General features: G+C 36.2%; 1 protein-coding gene and 1 pseudogene across 1 annotated transcript in view; one reads left to right on the top strand and one right to left on the bottom strand.

Moving 5' to 3' along the window:
• The first annotated feature begins 3,768 nt into the window (after positions 1–3,768).
• On the top strand, positions 3,769–7,310 carry LOC149787948 (mitochondrial potassium channel-like; annotated as a pseudogene).
• A 172-nt stretch (positions 7,311–7,482) lies between these two features.
• The window catches only part of LOC149787947 (uncharacterized), a 58,441-nt gene continuing 43,820 nt past the window's right edge, over positions 7,483–22,103 (bottom strand). Inside the window, exons 7-9 of the mRNA XM_089974213.1 lie at positions 19,387–19,519; positions 10,816–10,912; positions 7,483–7,622 (exon numbers count right to left, since the gene is read on the bottom strand). Of these exons, the coding sequence (XP_089830339.1) occupies positions 7,546–7,622; positions 10,816–10,912; positions 19,387–19,519 (307 nt within the window). The 3' untranslated portion in view covers positions 7,483–7,545. The remainder of the gene's footprint in view (positions 7,623–10,815; positions 10,913–19,386; positions 19,520–22,103) is intronic.

Raw genomic sequence — 22,103 nt, 5'->3', positions numbered from 1 at the left:
CTGCTTGTTGTGACAGGAGTTCTGCTTCACTTCGTTGTTTGGCTCGGTCCAATTTTCGAATTTTAACCCAGACTCTTTTCCATTCTGCCATGTCGTTCTTGTTGCCATACGTTCGTCCCACCACGATGGCCCTGGCTAAACACATGTGGTCTTGAGGGCTGTTAATCTGGACGAGACTCTTTTTGGTGCTGTGAAGGTCGTCCACTAATAACACTTTTCTGCGATGTCCGGTCCCCTTGGGGAGAGAGACGCGAGTTAGGAACAGTGTCGCTTTTCCATCAGTGATGTGAAATTGGTCATTGGATTGTTGCACGTGTTGTATCTTGTCCATGACTTTGGAAGGGGTCAATTCTGCTGGGCTACTAAACTCAATCCAAATGGGATTTCAAACCATCGTGATGAATGTAAAGTCTCAAGCGATCGTCTTCTTTGGCTTGACATTGGTGTTTCAGTGTGGTTAACAAAGAATCCCACACATCGGTGATGAAGCCCTCTGCTTTCTCCAGCAGTATGTCGGTCTTAAAAACTTTAAACTTCACCCTGTAAGTGTAAGCCATGTCTCTAAGTTTTCTAGAGAAGTGCTTTTCCGTCTCTCGAATGTGACAGTAATTTTCAGGGTTTACTTAAGGGTGGTGAACTTTGACTGGATGTAGAATCGCTGGGTCTGGATTCTGGTTCACTCATGTCATCTTCAAAATCACTGGCATGAATTTGTGCCAAGACTTCAGCTATTGTACGAGGCGACAGATCACGTTTCTGCCTCTTACTTTCTTCTTTCTTCTCGAATTGATTCGATAGTTTCATCTTGACTACAAGAAGTCAAATGACTACATGTTAAACACCATGGGTCACTTTATATCCATGGCAGACCAGCGTATATATAAAGGGTGTGAATCTTGCCTTCCCATATTTATTTCACTCTCAAACCAAGCAGAACGATGGAAGAGCATACACAGATCGAACTTTCAATAAGAGCTTTGCAAAGGGTTATCAGAAAATTTTCTTCAGACAAGCCGATGGACTACTCACCCTCCTTTCGAGATAAAAGTCAAGATACTTGCTGTATCTGTAAAAAGAAAGGGCACTGGTCTTCAGAGTGTCCAGACCGTCAATAAAGCAAAACAGGGGCTAGAAGAGACAAAAGTCAAGATACCTGTTATCACTGTCAAGAAAAAGGACATTGGTCTTCAGATTGCCCTAAGAAACAACAGGAGCAAGAAGAAGAAGAAGAGAGGGATTATGAAGAGGAAGAAGAGGTAGCTTCCCCCAGACAGGTGCAGAAAGAGAAACATGAGAAGAAAAGGAGAAGGGGAGAAAGTAAGGAAGAAGTGGAGGAAAAAGCCGTGAAAGTGAAGAAATTTAAAAAACAGAGAGTGAATACAGACACAGAAGAAGCCAAAGAACCTTTTTAAGTGTTATGTTGTACTGTGAATTGGATTAAAAAGTAAGTGTCTCTTGGTTTTGATTTTTAGAATAAGAATCTACACTCATGCACTCATACATTCACACGTACCATAAGGGTAAAATGGGTTTTTTGAATTTTAATTGATGTTGGCAATTGAAATAGTATCTCTTTTCGAGAGAAATGGGTGGCCCTGAAAAGGGCCTTTTGGGTATTTGTTTGTTTAAACAACAAACTTAGGAAGCAATCAACTATAACTGCCTTATGCCTTTGCAACGACCAAGGACTACTTCTGGACTGCGTACTGTCGATGATGATTTGGTAGAAATCACTAAGGGTGGTATGGCAGGCGTAGTCACAGGGTTAGATTGTTTAGCTTGAGAAGGTCTTTTTCTCTTCAGTCGTAATAAAGAAGTCTGATACATTTGTTTCAGACTTCTTAACTCTGCTAAAATGTCTAACAGTACCGCGACTGTTTGACGTTCACTTCTTGTTTCTTTGCTGCTTCTTCTTGTTGTTTCCTTCTTGCCACTTCTTCTTGCTGCTGTTGCTGAAGGAGAAAAGCTTGTTCTGCTTCCTTTTTGCTGCTGTATAAATTTCTCAAATTCTTCTTTCTGTCTCTGTTTAAAATTCTCCATGTGTGGTAAAGAAGGAGAAGGTGGCGAAGGTACTGGTTCAGGAACAAATTCTTACGAAAGAAAATCCACAAAATCCCAATTAAAATTAACCTCTTCTGGAAATAAGTCCAGGCCCAATTGAGCAGTCGATGCTATTCCATCGCTTTTCATTTCCACAGCCAGTGCACCCCAATTTATTGTCTTCTTAGTTTCCATCATGTTTGAAAACGGTGTTGCATGGATTGACTGCACATAGACGCTAGTGTCTCTATATAGGGAATGTGACGTCACAGACTGCTCTCTTCGGATTGGACAAATGACTCTGTGTGGTGATTGAGTATTGTAACGCGTGTTTGGATTGGTCAATAAACTCAATCCATTTCGATCCTCCCTTCCCCTATAAAAAACCGCAGTTCGCTGCATTCCTTCACCTGTTCTCGTCACAAGATGTGGACCAACGTAGAATCCTCTACTCTCGTATCTTCAATGCTGTTCTGTATGGACTTACCCATGTATGTTAGATCATCGTGGACCATTGTCAAGATGATGGATACAAGCGTTTGGAAAAGAAGAATTTATGTGGAGAGGCAAGGCTGTTTAAAGAAGGTTTTGATTTATGGCCCAGAAGTCAGACAAAGTTTGAGGAAACAAAGACCTATGCGATGCCCTCTATGTTAACAGCATGATGTTAACATAAACCCAAAGGCCCTTTTCAGGGCCCCTCATTTGCCTCGAAAAAATTTTACTTTCTTGCCTAACCCCCAAACATTTTTTTTTAAACTGTTGTATCAGTGTTTGGTCTGTTGTATATGTGTTATATCAATCTATAACTTTGCTCAGTCCTGTAACGTTACCTGCCCTGTATAGTCCCACCCATGTTAAATTTCCCATTTTCAATTTCCCATTTGTGCCCTATATCGTCCCAGGGTGTTTTTCCTTCTTTGTTCTCATATGCCCTATAAAATTTTGCCCCATATCATCCCAGGCTGTTGTGCCTATATATTTCTCATTTGCCCCAAAGGGTCCCACTACACTACTATTAGAGATAGATCAATAAGGGATCATACTTGAAGCTCTAACTAGTTCTATGTGCTGGGATGGGGCTGCAGAGTGTCATCAGTTAAGTAGATTTTACTCAAATGATAAAAATTCAATGACAAGTATGTGATACTATTGCTACTCATCAATAACTCTTTGCAATTTCGGAAGTAGGTGGGTGGGTAAATACACTGCAAAAATAGCCCAAACAAGTCACATGAAAAATCAATAAAAGCCACATGTAAATTTATATGCATTACTGTTTGAAAGTGTTGAAAGTCGATCATACTGGCCTGATTAACGTAAAGTTTCAGAATGATTGTTAAAGGTAAATCAATTCAAATAAATGTAAAGTTTCGTAATTGTAAACAATGAACAGTTACTTTGGTTAAAAGAAATCTAAATACTATAAAGTTAGCTCATATCAATTTTGTTCTAATTTCATAATAAATTTGGTAATAATTATCGTCTATTTATGTAAATGCAACAGATGAAAAATCAACTTTTTACATTCTCTATGTTTACAGAAACTGCAATAACTACTCAAATAAATCAGATATGCGTGTTCCATGGTGTTTCTTATATTTCACATGCTCCGAATCAGCCTGGCATCCGATCTAAAGCAGCCATGGTCTACCGATTTTTATGCAACAAGTTTACCTCCCTTGTTTGAATCTCTACAAGGGAGGATTTGTATGCACTTCCAAAATAATAGGAAATAACATTATCGACTAGGTCGAATCTGCACTTCATATTAATTTTCTAATGGCACTGGCATGGTGAAGGTTTGGATCTGTATGTAGATCATATGGCATTCTTAGCTGGTCACAGTATGTTCGCTTGATGTCTATCACAGGTCACGCAGCAACAGACAAGGCCCTGGAGAAGATGACTGGGGGCCACATCAGTCACTGGCTGCAGGCTTATGAAGACTTTGTCGGATTGACAGAAGTAAAGAGGCACAGTACAGTGTCACACAGGTCAAGTTTTGAAACTATAGGACTAGATGTGTCCAGTAGAACTGGTTTTTATAATGTTAGGCCCCCCACCCCCCGACAGTTGTGTTAACCATCCGGGTCGACATCTTGCTTTGCAGGATTAGATATGGACTGAACAGTGAACATTTCTTTTCTATAGGTTCAAGTATGGTGCCAATGGTGTAGTCCGATAGACCAGCCTCCAGAGTTGGACTGATATTGATGGACAGTCCACCAGTACCAGTACAGGTCTGAAGGCTGATTTATCTTACTACTAGACCAACAAGTAGATCTCTGCACTTTTTTTATCTGACATTACTGGTAGCGGGACTATCAGCTGCTCTCTGGTAATACATTTATTTCGACTGACCTTGTTATCCAGATCATAAGTAAAATCCCTCTTCTTTTGACCAAAAGAACACCTGTTTATCCATTGTCTGTAGACTTGTTTTTTTAAAATTGCTGATGCATGCTTAGAAGGCAAGGTAAGAGTAACACATCAAGTTCCTAGTTATATACTATATCCTTGCTAGGCAGTCTCCAGGCATTACTCTTACCTTGGAATGATGCTGCCTTCTATGCATGCTTCAGCAATTTAATAGGTGTTCTGACAAGGATTACTACTAAAAATGTGAGTGTTCTGTAAGATTTAATGCTGTGGGTCAAAAGATGAGGGATTTTACTTACCATCCACATACAAAGGTCAGTCCAAATAAATTTATTAATTACTAGAAATTGGCTGTTAGTCTAATTATTTTTGCAGAAAGATCCATTATATACTGTCTCACCCAGTTGGTATCTACTACCAGTAATGTCAGAAATAAAAATCGGAGATCTGCTTGTTGGTGTAGTATTCATAGTGCTTGTGCCAATGTAGCCCAAGTTTCCTCCCAACCCATTTTAGATATTTTAACATTAAGTTGTTTTTGATTACTTATGTCAAAATACCTTAAATGGGAAGAGCAGAGTTAGAGGAAACCTGGACTAGTGCCAACATGGCTTTTCACTCCGCCAGCAAGTGCCATTAGCTTTTGTCAGTCCATTTTGTTGCCACAAAAAACTCCCAACAGCTGAGCTGAGACGAGGTACATTAAGGCTGCTCAAAACAACCAGCAAGTAGGCTTGAACTCCTGAGGCAATGGGCACTAGTTTAATGTTCAACCCATTGTTGAGCTATCCCACTCCTCTCATGTGGCCTCAATTAAAAACACTAGCACCAAATTTTACTTGCCTACATAAATTGTTTGAATGCTGTCAACTGCCTACATGTTGATTTGGTCCTGTCTATCCATTAACTTTGTTAGCATCATTAAGCAAAGAATACGTGAAGTAGACCAATGGAAGATATATACACCCAACAGAGCCATAGTATTGGAATACCAGACCTAATTGACCTTGGGGTCAAATCAGAGCTTGTTGCTTGCTTTATTTTAACAAAAGATATCAATGAGCTTATAAGTTTATAAGCACAATGACTTGTACATTTACATATAAAGTTCAATAAGACTTTATATTTAGTTGCATTTAAAAACAAGTTGATAGTCCACACTCTAACACTGATTTAACAGTAAAATGTTTTGACTTGGTTTTTTAGTTTGATTGGTTTGTAAACATGACAACATAATAAGTATGAATGGAATTTTATCATGTTATCAGTTTGTAGATCTGAATACCTTAAATGATATAACTTGAATAACTTCTTATATTCCTTTTTTAAAACTATTACATAAAGATTTAATCAAACTTATGTGATTATATTTTTACACCGAGACAAGTTCAGAATTGTTTTCTGCAATCAGATTAAAAGTCAAGGCAGTGGCAATGAATTTTGTACTGAACGTATTTGCCAACACGTTAATTCAAACATAAGAAAAAAGTTTTGTTAATAAGTTTGATAAGGTGCATGTTGGAGTTTCACAACAGAAATGGTTCTTATCCTCAGCAGTTATAAAGAAGAAACAGACTTGTTTTTAAGTAACGAATTTTTTTCAGCCAATGGGGCATTAGTCCCTTTGAAGGACTCTTTATCCTTCTCCTCCATCTCTTTCCTATTAATACAGCTTTCACTACCATAAGCAGTGGAAATGATACACCACATATACGTTCAAGACATAGGTTGTATGTAATGAATTAACTGTAGCTCTGGAAAAGAACATCATACTAAGGTGAATTAGAATTAGAATTTTCATATGCTTAACTTCTCTTTTTGTTTGAAATGAGATCTATATTTAAGACAATCACAAGTTTCATATTATGTTCTTGTAAGTTTAGTGACTATCAAGACTGGACATTTTTTTCTGAAATTTCGATAGGTGCTTGTTTAAGTGAAAATTCTTGAAGACGCTGACATTATTCTAGCAGTTATAACTTAATTGTTTTTCTTTCTTGATGTTTCTGATTTTGTTGCAGGCAGAAAATACATACAGGGAGCTACAAGAACAAAGACAAACAATGCAACAACAGTTGTCCAACATCCAGACCAAATAGAAAGCAATTTCAGCAGAGACAGAGAGGACCAATCATGGCACTGATGCTTATATAAAACTTGTTACACAGGAAAATGAAATAATAAAAGAGGAAAAGATAGTCATAAATAAACTGGAGTTGTTTGAGGAGGGTGAAAAAGAGCAGTTCAGTGTCCTTTCATCAGCATTAAGAGAAACTCATGAAAAGGAGAGAGCTCGAGCAGAGAGAATGAAGTATTGGGGAGTAACAGGGTCTGTCATCGGTGCTGTGATTGGAATTGTTGGATCCACAGTCAACAATCATATGCGAATGAAAGAGCTGTGGCAGATTGTTACAACATCTGCAGAAAATAGCATGGACTACAAGGATCTCACCATGCAACTATTTGATTCCCTTAAAGAACAAAACAGGAAGGTGGAGGATGTTATTGGGGATGTTAGAGAAACAACTGGGCATCAAACTTCAAGGTCAGCTTCAGATACCAAATTAGTCCCCAAAAATGAATTATCTCCCCTGACAGCTAAAGTGGATGAAGTTGTAGGGTTAGTGAGAACACAGCAAAAACAAATAGATCAGGAAATTCAGGACATTAAAAAGTTGCTGGCAACTAGTAAGATAAAAGGAAATGAAGGCAGCATAGTATATGTTGGACCTGAGGTGGAGACTATGTTAAAAACAACAGAGCAAAACTTGGAAAGAAAAGTTAAAATTTCATGCCATTGGGACAGTAACTTTCATTTATGCAGCTATTGTTGTGACAATATCTATTATTATGGCAATGTTTGGAGGGAGAGGAGACTGAGTCAATAAAAAAATATATAGCTGTGAATAAATTTGTAGCTTAAAAATATCATATGGCACATGCTTACTGAGTAAATCCATTCCAGTCTGATTAAAATTGAGATCTCTTACACAACAAGGATTGGACACACAAAAAAAGCTCATGTTCTGCAAACCTTTGGAGTTTGTTGTTTGTATTCCACTTTTTTGTGACTCTGTGTATTTTCAGCAGTTTTTGAGAAAAACCATTGACAATTCATCAGTTTCAGCAATCTCCAAAGGTGAGATATGTGCTCTGCATGGGGAAATGCATCATTTCATTCAAATATGGGTAGTTTGGTTCTGAAAAGAGACATTAGAAATAAATGACTGGTGTTTTTGAACACAAAAGTCTTAAAAATTTTTTATAAAAAAAAATATTGCAAAAAATATTTCTTTTCATTTATTTTTTAATAAGATTAAGGAAAATATGATGACAAAGATTTGCTTTCTTCAATATACTGGGGTAGAAGTACTAGCAAATGTTTTACCCTTTCACCTCTGTGAACCTATCTATTACATCCCTTTAAAATGTATGTGACAAATCAGAAATAACTGTGGCATGTGGCATGTTCCTGTCTTTTATCATAACACTGGTTGCTGTATTGAGAAAATGCAATTTGCATTTTTTAAATAATTCATATTTCTTTGTGCAGTCGGGGAGGGGGAGACGTGTGGTACTTTGCTACTAATGAAAGCTGTTCTGTGGAGAAATACATGGAAATTATTCAAAAGGACTATTTTGATGCAAGCAATACAACCAAAATTAAATCATCTAATAATAATACCTATATGGTCTATTTGGTGGTACTCCACAAATGTTATGTACTTCTCACAGAGTGACAATAGTAAGGTGAAGTTGTTTCCATTTGCAACATGCAAAATGAAGAGAATGTACGCACACCTCTATGCTACTTTCATGTACTGTGGCTGAAATTTCTTTCAATACTATCCTTGTGGAAACTGTACATGATCTAAGCACTCAACTTACCAAAATGGCTACCCCTATATGCTAAACAAATTGGACTGAACTAGTCACGAAGTAAGGTAACTTTATAAGTCATTAAAATAGGCAAAACAAATTTTACCACAGTATGCAATACCAGATTCTGAAAATGCAATGGAAAAAAATAAATAAAAAGTAAAAACCAAACTGTTATGAGCTCATTATTTTAAAATTTAGCTTTGAAATCCAGGAAGTGATAATGTCCATGGGGAACTATCACTTGTTTGAAAGGTGCATATCTGAAGTAAAGCCAAGCTGTATACCCTGTAACTCAAATTACATTCATCATACAGCAAAATCAAGGGAATTACAAGTTCTTTAACAACGCCAAACACATACAAGATCTCTTTACAATTGCCAGGATAACCAGTGAGACAACTTGGGAAATTCGTTTTCATTTAAAAATTAAACCCTATGCAAAATAGGTACCAGCAGACCACCATCAATGAGACCCTTCAAAAAGCAGCTCTCATATGGTTCTTACTGTGACCTAGCAAGACCTTTGAAGTATTCAGAACAACATCCCTGAGGAAGTGGAGCAACTCCACAGAAATAGCAATGAATGTGGACATAGCATGCCTCAACATCTTCACAGGTGCCTTCAGTTGGTGCTGCTGCATCACTGGAGATTAAGTTTATTCTTTCAAATGACTGAATGTAGCAGCCCAAAAAAAGATTGGCTTACAAAGCTATAGTTACATGAATACAAGCCTTAATCTACAGTGCCACCAGAGTTTTGACCTGGTGGCCCAGGTCCCCACTAAACTCCCCACCAGAAATACACCAGTGTACAAGGGAGGGGATTTAAAGATGGATTGAGCATACAGAAACAAATATGTGTGTATGCTGCCCTGGGCAGTCCCTCCAAACTAGAGAGGGTTTTCTTGTCCTTTGAGACCAAAGGCTTTGGACACAAGTCTGGTGGAGAACATACTAAATATCACTAACTGCCATACTGAACATTTGTTCCTTCTCAAATACCTGAACTAACAGGTGAGAAGATGCAAGGATCGGAAGGGAGAAGTGACTTGCACAGCCGGTTCCTCATCAAACCTATAATAGCCACCAACACAAGAGGACATCACCATCCTCCATTTGCTTTTTGAAGGAGGCAGAGCTTCTCATACCAATGTCTCTGTTGGGCTCCTTCCTTTGGGAAGGGAGATCTGGGAAAAAGGGGTATTCTTGTCCCTCAATTTGTGGGGATTGATTGGACTGCCATTGCTTATTAGGACAAGAATATCTCAACCTTCTCAAATCATCAAGGACAAAATACAGCCAGTGGTCCAATGAACTAGTTTTATCAATTAATTTACATTATAAAGTGTGACTTTAAATATCATTTATCCGGCCTGTGCCCTGGAGGAAGTTGCACACGAATGATCTAGGAGAGGACCAGCCACACCCTCCTCTTTGTTTAGATCCACTTGAGACGAAGCAGACTTGAGTCCTGCAAAATCCAATCAGCTTTTGAGGCCAAGGTATGGACATCCCATAGGGACTTTTTGTGCCCAAATTTCCCCACATTTCCATCCCTGACCTTAAAGCAGGGGACTAGGTTATGTTATACAATACAATTTCAAGCCCTGATACTTGTTTAAATAAAATAAATCTATCCAACCGTAAAACCTCCACAATCAAATGTTAATAGATAGACAATGCCATAACACGTTCATCTTAACACAGTGTAGAAGAACTAGAAAGGTGTCAGGACAAATTACATGCCCCTGCCACTGTGGCATAATAATAATAAAAACTTTCACCTTGAACATACAAGGGCAAACTACCCAGTCATACAGTGTTCATAAGCTACCACATATACATGCATATAGGTTGGGTCCAACTGCAATTAACATGGACCATGATATGATACTGTATAATCTGCTGGGAGGTCAGGGTTGATGTTTGCTTTACATATTAGTCCTAACAAGCTGCACAGATCCAGATCTATTGATACATTATATGATGGCAGATCTAGGTCTGTGCAATTTGCAATTGGATCCAACTTTTACACGAGTATATAGTTTAGCAAATTGTATAGAGAAACAAATAAAACCAAGCTTCAGATATGTTTTTTTTTTAAAATTCTTTCTACACATGGGATACAAATGAAGACAGCTATTAACAGTCATACAACAAAAAAAAGACACAAGTCTTGTCGATATACAGAGAGTGAGGTAAGAAGTCATCAACATATACTTTACCATACTCATACAGGTGTGATATATATATATATATATATATATATATATATATATATATATATATATATATATATATATATATATATATCGTAATGCATATACCAAATGCACTACAATACTATAGTACATTATCATAACATAATACTAATACAATAAAGAAATTTGTGAGTATTCTGGATATTACTTATTACCATGTATGACTGTACATGAAATGCTGCCATTGTTTAAGAACAGCATACAAGCTAAAGGTTTCAGTATTTAAGTCTACCTTCAGCTTCATACCCACCATTGTCAGGTGTCACTATACCATGTCGCATTAGAAAATCTAAGATGACTAGTGCACAGTTGGGTTTAAATTCGTCTGAAACTATCAGAGTCTTTACCTGGAAAAAAAGGACAATAATTTAAAATGCCAAAAGCCACAAAACAAAAATGTTTAATTTAGCAATACAATTCAAGTATCAATAAACAGTATTTAATCCATCTCTCAGAATACAACATAAATCAATTATCAATAAATAGTATTCCATCCCTCTCTGTGACAAAATCAATTCTCAGCAAACAGTATTCCATCCCTTAGTCAGAATGCTAGTGACAAAATTAACTGTCAGCAAACAGTATTCCATCCCTCTCTCAGAATGCTATTGGCAAAATCAATTATCAATAAACAGTATTCCATCCCTATCTCAGAATGCTGGTGGCCAAATCAATTGTCAGCAAACAGTATTCCATCCCTATCTCAGAATGCTAGTGGCAAAATCAATTGTCAGCAAACAGTATTCCATCTCTATCTCAGAAGGCTGTTGGCAAAATCAATTATCAATAAACAGTATCAGACCTGCCAAACCTAACAAGATCGTCTCAGTAAGGCAGTTGATTTTTCAGTAAGTCTGACCAGTTTTCAGTAAAATGTAATAAAATATAATGTACTGGTACTGTCAAGTTGGAAAACGTGTATTTAAAAAGTTTGGTATTCCAAAATGATGCATCAACGGTAAAGATTGTGTTCATCTGAAAAGTTTGTAAAGTAAACAATTATACTTTATTTACGTCTAGTACAGTTACACAAACTTCAGTTCCAAACCCTTTGAAGCTCAATGGTTTGTTGCTACTATCTCAAAACTTGATGTAATTCTTGGAATTTTTTCTTCATTTCACATGATGACAGCAATCATATCTACTGCCATGTGACAAACTCAAATTGACAGGTAATGTCCAATAAACGTAATTGTGTCCCTTCCTGCTTCTATTCAGTCAAATCTGAATATTCCTTTTTATTCTTCTGTACTGATTACCAAAACTTTTTTAAGAGGCTTATATTTTCTTTTTGTCCTTAACATATATCATAGCAGGATGATATTTTTAAAAGAATTATATAATCAACAGATTGATCATGCAGATGCTTTGCATGGAAAGCTATGTGCAGTTTAAAGTGTCTGAAGTACTACTGTAAAGTTAGTCTGGTTCTCTAATTCCACTAAAGCTAATATGAAACCTGGATCCAAATAAAACAAGGATGAACCAATTATCTGGATTTTACCACAAGAATCGTATTTCTTTAGTTTTTTCCTTTTATTCTGTAAGTCCATATTTTAAGGGTCATTTTTGTCAGACATCGGGCAAACTTGTAAGGGTTGGCAGGTCTGCAGTATTCCATCTCTGTCTCACCATACTACAAACAAAAATCAATTGTCAATAAACAGTATTCCATCCCTATCTCTGAATACTAGCAGCAAAAATCAGGTATCAATAAACAGTACTCCATCCCTCTCTCAAAATACTAGTGACAAAAATCAATCGTCAGTAAACAGTATTCCACCCCCCTCTCAGAATGCAAGTGGCAAAAATCTATTATCAATAAACAGTATTCCATCTCTATCTCAGAATACTAGTAACAAAAATTAATTATCTATAAACAGTATTCCATCCCTTTCCCCAAATACTAGTGGCAAAAATAAGTTATCAATAAGCATTATTTCATCACTTTCTCAGAATATTAGTAACAAAAATAAATTATTCGCAGTTTTCCATTCCTCTCTCAGAATACAACTGACATAAATAAAATATTTATAAACAGGATTCCAATTCCTCTTTCAGAATACTATCAAAATAAATCAATTATCAAAAAACAGTATTAAATTCCAATCTCATAACACCAGTGAAATAAATCAATGTATTCTCAGAAACGAGGTAAACCCATATTATGAAATTTTAATTCATTAGTAAAATTTGTATCTACAGACATCTGAAGAAAGGGTGAATACTGTGTGCTCTCCAAAACACAGCACCCTTCAAGCTTTTGGAGGAAAATAAGCCCAATATGTCCTCCTATGTGTCAAAAGAGGCTACTAATGAAGGCAGAAGCACGCCAGAAACACAATAGAAAAGGTATGGGTTTGATTGTACAGTCTGATCAGCTCAGGTCAGCTGGCATGGCATGTCTGTGGGCAAGGCCTTTAACTCCAAAAGCATCAACACAAAATAGCCTACCTGAATTGACGTACTGTAACACACCAATCCAAACAAAAGCAAAAACATTATAACCCTATGCTGGGGTCTTTGATGGGCTTTTCTTCTTTGAGCTATGTGCCATAAAGAACCATACTTTTTCACACCAATGTTCAAGGCAAATGATTTTCCAAAAGGATGTGAATGAGAAACATTTCTGGCACCATGACTATATTATCCTGCCTGTCCAGACAGGCTTGCATGTATATATGTCAGCATCAGACTGCTGATTATTTTACAGCCTGAGAACCAGTCTAGTATTAAATATTATGACATGCACCTATTGGCAAGAACATGGATTCAATTTTCTTCCATTATATATTTCATAAACTTCAATTTGTATACTACAGTTGACAACAACAAAACAAAAACTTATTTAGATATCATGTATTTAATTTCCAAATGACAAAAATGACATACAGAATTTTAGTGTGAGGCCATGTTATTAGGTACAGGATGGGAGTATCCCTGCTTAGGAGTACAAGATTAAGCTAAATTAAACGCTGCACAAAACCTGTATTTTCAGGCTGAAAACAATTTTCCTAACTCCGATGAATGGAAGCATGCCTGGTTTTTATTCCACCCTAAAAAAAAAATTATTTTTATTTTTCAATTTACTAACATAAAGTTCTATGAGATATGAAGTAGTGGTCTGATCTCTGTAATATCATGCAGCTCATCTAACACAGGTTAAGACAGCTTTCAAACTTTTCGATATGACTGGTGGTGGTTAGCCGATGTGAACAATGATTTTAAAATCTGGTTCCATTCCCTTCATGTGGAGCTTGGAGGAGGGAGGGACATTTACTATGTCCTAAAGACACCTATATCTTGCTATCTGCTAATAAAATGTAAATCTTTTTATCTGCTAATGACATGTACATATTGGTCTCTGCTAATGACACCTATATCTTATTAGCCAGCAATAACATATGTCTTGCTTCAGTGAATGATATCTACATCTTACTAGCTAGAAATGACATGTCATGCTATCAGTGAATAACACCTACATCATATTAGCTGGAAATGACATATGTCTTGCAATCTGCTAATGATATGTACAAATGAATCCAGTCCTTCAAAAAAAGGGGGATCTGTCTTTTTTTTATTATATAGTATATCTTTTTAAATAAACAAAAGGTAATAATAACTCTTAGATAAAATCCCCTTGTTTCTGCTAGGGGGCCACATGTATCCCAGATTGTACCAGTTTAAGCTTCAGCAAAATCTATAACAGAAAATACTTACATAGTGACTGCTCCACTGAAAGGATTCACTTCTCCATGTGTTTATACAAGTGTGAGTGTGTGAGGGCTATCCCTGTGGGATCCAGCATCTGGCTATTGCCCTACATTCAAATGTTTCCCAGGTGAATCTAGTGAAGTTGCAAAGTCATGCCACAGGCTGGAATTCTAACTGTCTGGCCAGTTACCAGTGGCCCAGCAAGATTCAGCTCCTTACTGGCAAGCCATGTCAGGCAAACAGAAGCCGAAGAATGAAGACAAGGTGTGCCAACCAAGAAACTCCATTATGTCTCAAATTGCAACATTATTTTCAAAGGCAGACCCCTGGAAATCACTTGTATTTCATTTTGCAAATTCTACATGAGTCCTGTGTGAGTGTAGAGTATTCTGATCTAATGCAGTGGTACCCCTCTTCAATGGCCCTAATGACCAGTGGCCTTTAGCTTTTTATAGTCAGAATCCAGAGGGAATGATGAGTTTATGCTCAAAAATAATATATAAGTATATATCTCTAACATTTGTTGATTCTTAAACTCAACTAAACAGCTGTTCCAACATGCCAATCAAGTAACTTTAATTCATAAAAAGAAATAAACAATCTGATCATAAATACTGGCACGTGTTCCTTAGATGTTAGATTCTATCACTTTCGTAATTTAATGGCTACTATTACAACTGATAGTTATCAAGATGACAAAAGCCACCCAATGAGAAGTACAGTATTGTTTAGCTCAATGCAGCCTGACATCCAACTGCCAGATAGTAAAAATGATATGTTAGCCATTATGGCTTCTCTTGCATAGATAACACAATGTACTTGAAAGGCAAAGAAAATCCCCAAACAAAGTCAATCATGTGACAAGCTCGCTTCTTTTGTAAATACTAAACATCTCATGAAATAAATATAAATTGCCAATGAAGGAATAGCTTGTTGCAAAAAGTGTACAATCTCACCAGAAATTGTCAGTTTCGAATGAAAGTGAAAGCAATTCAACTAAATGAAAAGAAGACAAGTCCTCAGAACTCTAATGAGAAATTTATCTGAAATATTTGAATAAATAAGCAATTTGCTCAAGCACGGCATGTCTGATGGTTGTCCTCCACGACTTTAAAATACCTGCACTTTTTACAACTGACTGAGACTTTTGTAACGTAAGACAGAAGAAATAACAAAATGAAAACAAGTGTATACAACAAATATAAAAACTGTTCAAACAGGCAAACTTGTTTTATCAAGACAATGCAAGAAGTGCGTAATAAAATGAAATTAAACAGCGCAATAATTACACTGGCAAAAGCTTTAATATGGTAACTATGTCTTCCAATCGACTAATGGTCACTATGTCTTCCTATCTTCTAACAGTAACTATGTCTTCCTATCTGCTAATAGTAACTATGTCTTCATATCTGCTAATAGTAACTATGCCTTCCTATCTGCTAACAGTAACTATGTCTTCCTATCTGCTAACAGTAACTATGTCCTCCTATCTGCTAACAGTAACTATGTCCTATCTGCTAATAGTAACTATGTCTTCCTATCTGCTAATAGTAACTATGTCTTCCTATCTGCTAATAGTAACTATGTCTTCCTATCTGCTAATAGTAACTATGTCTTCCTATCTGCTAATAGTAACTATGTCTTCCTATCTGCTAATAGTAACTATGTCTTCCTATCTGCTAACAGTAACTATGTCTTCCTATCTGCTAATAGTAACTATGTCTTCCTATCTGCTAATAGTAACTATGTCTTCCTATCTGCTAATAGTAACTATGTCTTCCTATCTGCTAATAGTAACTATGTCTTCCTATCTGCTAATAGTAACTATGTCTTCCTATCTGCTAACAGTAACTATGTCTTCCTATCTGCTAATAGTAACTATGTCTTCCTATCTGCTAATAGTAACTATGTCTTCCTATCTGCTAACAGTAACTATGTCTTCCTATCTGCTAACAGTAACTATGTCCTCCTATCTGCTAACAGTAACTATGTCCTATCTGCTAATAGTAACTATGTCTTCCTATCTGCTAATAGTAACTATGTCTTCCTATCTGCTAATAGTAACTATGTCTTCCTATCTGCTAATAGTAACTATGTCTTCCTATCTGCTAACAGTAACTATGTCTTCCTATCTGCTAACAGTAACTATGTCTTCCTATCTGCTAATAGTAACTATGTCTTCCTATCTGCTAATAGTAACTATGTCTTCCTATCTGCTAATAGTAACTATGTCTTCCTATCTGCTAATAGTAACTATGTCTTCCTATCTGCTAATAGTAACTATGTCTTCCTATCTGCTAATAGTAACTATGTCTTCCTATCTGCTAATAGTAACTATGTCTTCCTATCTGCTAATAGTAACTATGCCTTCCTATCTGCTAACAGTAACTATGTCCTCCTATCTGCTAACAGTAACTATGCCCTCCTATCTGCTAACAGTAATTAGTGATACTTATATTGTACTATGCACCAGTAACACCTATGTCTTGCTCCGCAATCTGAAATTATAATGGCTCGTACTAGACACATTGTTGTGAAAATTAGCATGGCCACCAGATATTTGTGAAATAAAAAAAAAAAAACATTTTAAGGAGGTTTAATAACTTGTCAAAAAATATAATAACTTGTAACAAAAAGAAAACATTAATAAATACCAAATTATTCAATCTACTGGAAAAGGTGTCATTTCTGGTTTTGGATCTGCTATTGTTTTAATGCAAGTATTATCGTACCTTGATTCACTGCTTCTTCTCAAAATAATTACTTACAAAAAATCATTTTTTCTTTCAAAATGCTATACAACAGAATGTCAACTAACATCAATATTTATTTCCATTGTTTTTACAAATTAATTTAATAAATGACAAACAGATTTACTAGTTCAAAAATATGTGGCACCTAAATGATGGGCATTTTTAGTAAAATCTCAGGGTGAAGTTTTATTTCATCAGGTCCCTAATCAAGTATTGGGGAATTATAAAAGAAATTCTTAGTTGTTTGTTGTTGCTAGCATCTTTTCTATAAATAAACCTGACCCTAGAGTACAAATATTTTGTTCTGAAGGACTGATGTGTTAATGCCACAAAACTATTTAGTTAAAAACACATTGTGTAAGAAACTAACATACACTAAAGACCCCAGGCCAATTATATAATTTAAGGTTTCTTTCAGTAAGTCGACCAGGTAGGCTTTCAGGCCTATTTTGTCTTGTACTGTGCGACTATAGAATGTTTAAACAATTATGAAATCATAAAGACCAAAGAAATGCATTGGATATTTATGGCTACACAGTGTTCAAAGAATAATTTTGTTGAACACAGGCCCAGGGCTGGTGTTGTGAAATAAAAAATCCACAAGCCCAGATGCCAATTTTCATATGTCAAAAACTGCCCATTCTTTTAATATTATTTGTCGTATAATGTTGCAATTGCTACTCTTCAAAGAGGGAAAGATGAAAACTTATTAAATTGACTTGTGTGTTTATTTTGGATCCCCAAAAATTTAATGTAAAGCAATGTTATCAGCCAGCCATGTCTAATTTCTCAAACAATGTCCTTATTATTCAGTGGATCAACAATGTTAATGTCCATTAGCATCTGATGCATGTGTTAATGTTTTACACTTTTGATGTTGTTCATAGGTGCCACTTAATATGTTTAACCAGTGTTTCATTATACTAATGGAAGCATGAGCAAGGGACAGCTGAAATATTATTCATAAACTTTAACTTCAAACAGCTTGAACAATGCAATAGCAATTAAACAAGACCATAACAAAATAAAATCAAAATACTTAAGTGTTATTGCCAAAATCATTTTTAGTCTGTCTTTCCTTTTTTTATATCTTGAATCCATCAAAGGATCAGCAAATTTTAATCAAAGACTTAAAAGCCACTACTTGATACATTTATTATTTTAAATACCTCAACAAACATCTCACATCTGGCCTAAACTTTCCAGATTACAACAATAAAGTAATCAGTTAACATGCTAGCCTTCATCCCATTACACTGTCATGCATATTTCACTGGTGGTAACCATTGCTGGAACAGATTTGGTACCCACTAGACTGGTTCTACCTGGTTTCTTGCAAAAAAAGATACAAAATGGTATTTTAGAATCACATATATGTTAAAGCCATGTGAGCACTAATTATAGTAACTCATGCAATCTTTTTCCCATTCATAGATCAGATTCTTCAATTTCTACACAAAGTTTGCAGCTTTTAGATACAAGTATAATAAATGATCTTCATAATGGTCTATACAGGTAGTTAAATAATTTACTAGTCTTGTAAGATCCTGAAAATAAGTTTCCACATTTTGTCAGCATGAGCAAAGTTTTCTCAGGCAAATGAAATTTCTTTTTGACAAATGCAACAGGGATCTCACATAGAATACAGGAGGGGCCTGATCTGAAATTAGAGGTGTCCTGGCATTGCATTTTTTGAGCACTGGTGCCTTACATCCAACATGTAAAGTCAGAAAATTACCATTTGAGAGTTTTGAGCTCATTCATCACTCATATGTGGCAAATGGGGCAAATTTAAAATGTCTTGCATGGTAACTATATCTTGCTTTCTGCTGTCTTGACAATATTTTGCTTTCTACTGTCAAGCCAATATCTTGCTTTCTACTATAACACCATTATCTTGCTTTCTGATTTAACACCAATATCTTGCTATCTGCCATAACACTAATATATTGCTTTCTGCTTTCACAAGAATATCTTGCTTTCTGCTATAAGACCAATATATTGCTTTCTGCCATAACACAAATATCTTGCATTCTGCTAGAACACGAATATACTGCTTTCTGCTTTCACATCAATATCTTGCTTTCTGCTAAAAGACCAATATCCTGCTTTCTGCTACAACACCAATATCCTGCTTTCTGCTATAACACCAATATATTGCTTTCTGCTAAAAGACCATTATCTTGCTTTCTGCTAAAAGACCAATATATTGCTTTCTGCAACATCAATAACTTGTTTACTGCCATAACACCAATATATTGATTTCTGCTCTGATACATCTATCTTGCTATGTGCTAATGACATCTGTGTCTTGCTATCTGCCAATTCATGTTCAAGAATAAATGTTCAATTACCTCTTCTATTGTATGTAATGAAAAGCTACCGACTTCTCCATCAGTACTGTTAGGTTCAAAGTCCTCAGACAGTTCCAGGTCAAAGACAAATTGGCATTCAGGATGGACTCCTCTGCTGTCTTCGTAACAGTGGCTAAAAAGACAATCAGAATTTAAGTTGGTACCAAAGAAATACTGAAGACCATAGATCGGCAGCTGTATTGCATGTCCAAAGTAATTTTTAAAACTGATTTCCTCCATGTGGCTGATGCTTAGTGGTCAAGAAAATTTAAAGTAAGCCATGAGATCGATTTCTTTTCTACTTGGAATCATCTTCGCTAGCCAAGGTTTCAATATGATAAGCCTATCTACGCCTTGGCAGATCGAACAGATATATTGGTGCTTTGTCCTAGCGACATCTATTGAACTTCATGAGTTGCTTTCCTTAGTATGTAATGCCAACTACCCAGTAGCATTGTGCATTGTACACGGGCTGAAAATGGTGATGGCAATTGACCTAAAAAGGATATTTTGTGAGTTCAACATTGAAAGTATGACTGTGTACCAGAAAGAAGCCATTTGGGGCCATCCATTTAGCATGTACACAAAGAGGGGGGAGTAACCCACATGCAAATGCTTGCGTATGGGGGGGGTCTACTGATAATGTACGTATGCATAGGAAATGGGGGGGGGTGAAACCTCGATAATAATTTTTCTAATTCGTAACCTGTTCAACTGGTTTCAGTCAGCATTTCAATTTTAGTGGACACTAGACAAACTGTTTAAAGTTATGCAGCTTACTTTTTGATGCAGCCAGACATTCAACGTCGGTGGACTATCTGTTTTATTAAACACATTAATATTATTAATCCTTTTATGGTTTCTGCATGGATTAAATATAGGCCGCTCTATGGAAATTGGGGGGGGGGGCGTCAAGCATATGTATGCAGGTGGGGTGCGAGTACAAAATTATGCATGTGTATGGGGTGGGTCAAGCTTTGCCAGATTTTTTTGTACGAACAAAATGGATGACCCCATACAGGTTTATTTGAGTGAAAGGTATTTGTGCAAACACAGACCGGCAGTGGAAAATTGCTTATTTAACAGTCCATTCAAATTGTGTACTCCCCTCGTCTCGATCATGTAGGAATAGTGTTCAAATCTGAAAAAACTTAATTTTCACTGGATGCAGTGGCTTGCTGCCACAGGCAATGAAATTCACAGACTGAAACACATAAATATCTGCTCAATACACTAAGGTGTAGATAGGGTTATCAAATCGGAACCTTGACTAGCAAAGATAACTTGGAATCTTTTATCTGCCAACACTTGAAATCATCTGAAATACTATTAAGAAACCCCAACATGCTACAATTTGTCCAATTCCATTTATGTGGCCCTTACACTCAATCCTAAAGTTATAGAGGGCACCTGGAAGAAGCTTGATCAAAGTCCATTACTAATTACTCAATTACAAGCATGTGGCAATAAATGGACCACATATATCTCAAAAAGTTGAAGTCAGACCTATCTAAAGGCTTGGGTTTTAAGAAACAAAAGTCTTTTGAAAAGTCAGACCCTCTCAACAGACTGAAAAGAATTTCCAGAAATTCAAAATAAAACTTTTCTTCTTTTTAAACTGCTGAGTACTAAAATATCTCTGATATTGCTGAGGAACTTTGACATACTAAATTGGGTTTAATAAAAAGGCTTACTTTTCTGACTTAACAGGTTCCCCAAATACCTGTAAATATAGGACAATATTTTGTCTCATGGCCACTGACCTGGAACTTGTCACAATGGATAAAACAGGGTCTTCCAAAGGGACTGATGCTCTACTGAGTGAAAACAATTTCCAGGAATTTAAAATACAACTAATTCTTCTTTTAGCTGCATAGTACTGAAATTACCTCTGATCTTCTTCAGCAATAACAATTTCAAATTACCTGCTGTGGTGAATATACTGGATGTCAAATTGGCACCATTTTTATTTTGGACCAACTTGATATCATAAGAAGACTATTGGTGAAAACCCAATTTTGATACAACCATCCATATTTTCAAGATAGCCACCATGGTGGCCAAACTGAGGGTCAATCTGCATAATTTTTATTAAGGACCAACTACACACCATAAGAACTCTTCTGATTAAAACCACATGTCAAAATGAGGCTGCATATAAGAGGAGTATTAACAACAGAATTGTCATAATTGCCATATTGGACATTGGCTCAGTATCATTTTAATTTAGGATAAAAAGACCTTTAAAAAAGTCTTCTGGTTAAAAGCCCATGATGATATGACTCATTTCTGCAGGAGTAACAAGATTTCCAAGATGGCTGCCACTGAGGCCATATTGGATATCCAATGCAAACCATTTCCAATTCAAACCAAATAGACAGCATAAAAAGTCATCTGATGAAAGCACAATGGTGATATGGCCAGCCATCTTGAAGTTGCAGCAATAACTTTTTCAAGATGACCATCATGGCAGCCATATTGCAGGTCAGATTGGTACCATTTATGACTAACTAGACATCATAAGAAGTCCCATTCAAGGTGGAGTCGCATAACAAGTTCTCAAGATGGCAGCAGTGGTGCCATTTTCATTTAGGACCAACTAGACATTATAGGAAGTCTTCTGCTGAAACCCTAATTTCAACATGAATTATGTTCAAGAATTTCAAGATGGCTGCTGTAGTGGCTATATTAGACATGAGATCAGCACCATTTACATT

This window comes from Sinohyriopsis cumingii, chromosome 11 (assembly GCF_028554795.1).
Source record: "Sinohyriopsis cumingii isolate HCF-2022 chromosome 11, ASM2855479v2, whole genome shotgun sequence".
Lineage (NCBI taxonomy): Eukaryota > Metazoa > Mollusca > Bivalvia > Unionida > Unionidae > Sinohyriopsis > Sinohyriopsis cumingii.
Note: the sequence above shows the minus strand (reverse complement) of the source record. Positions and strands in the feature narration are given on the sequence as shown.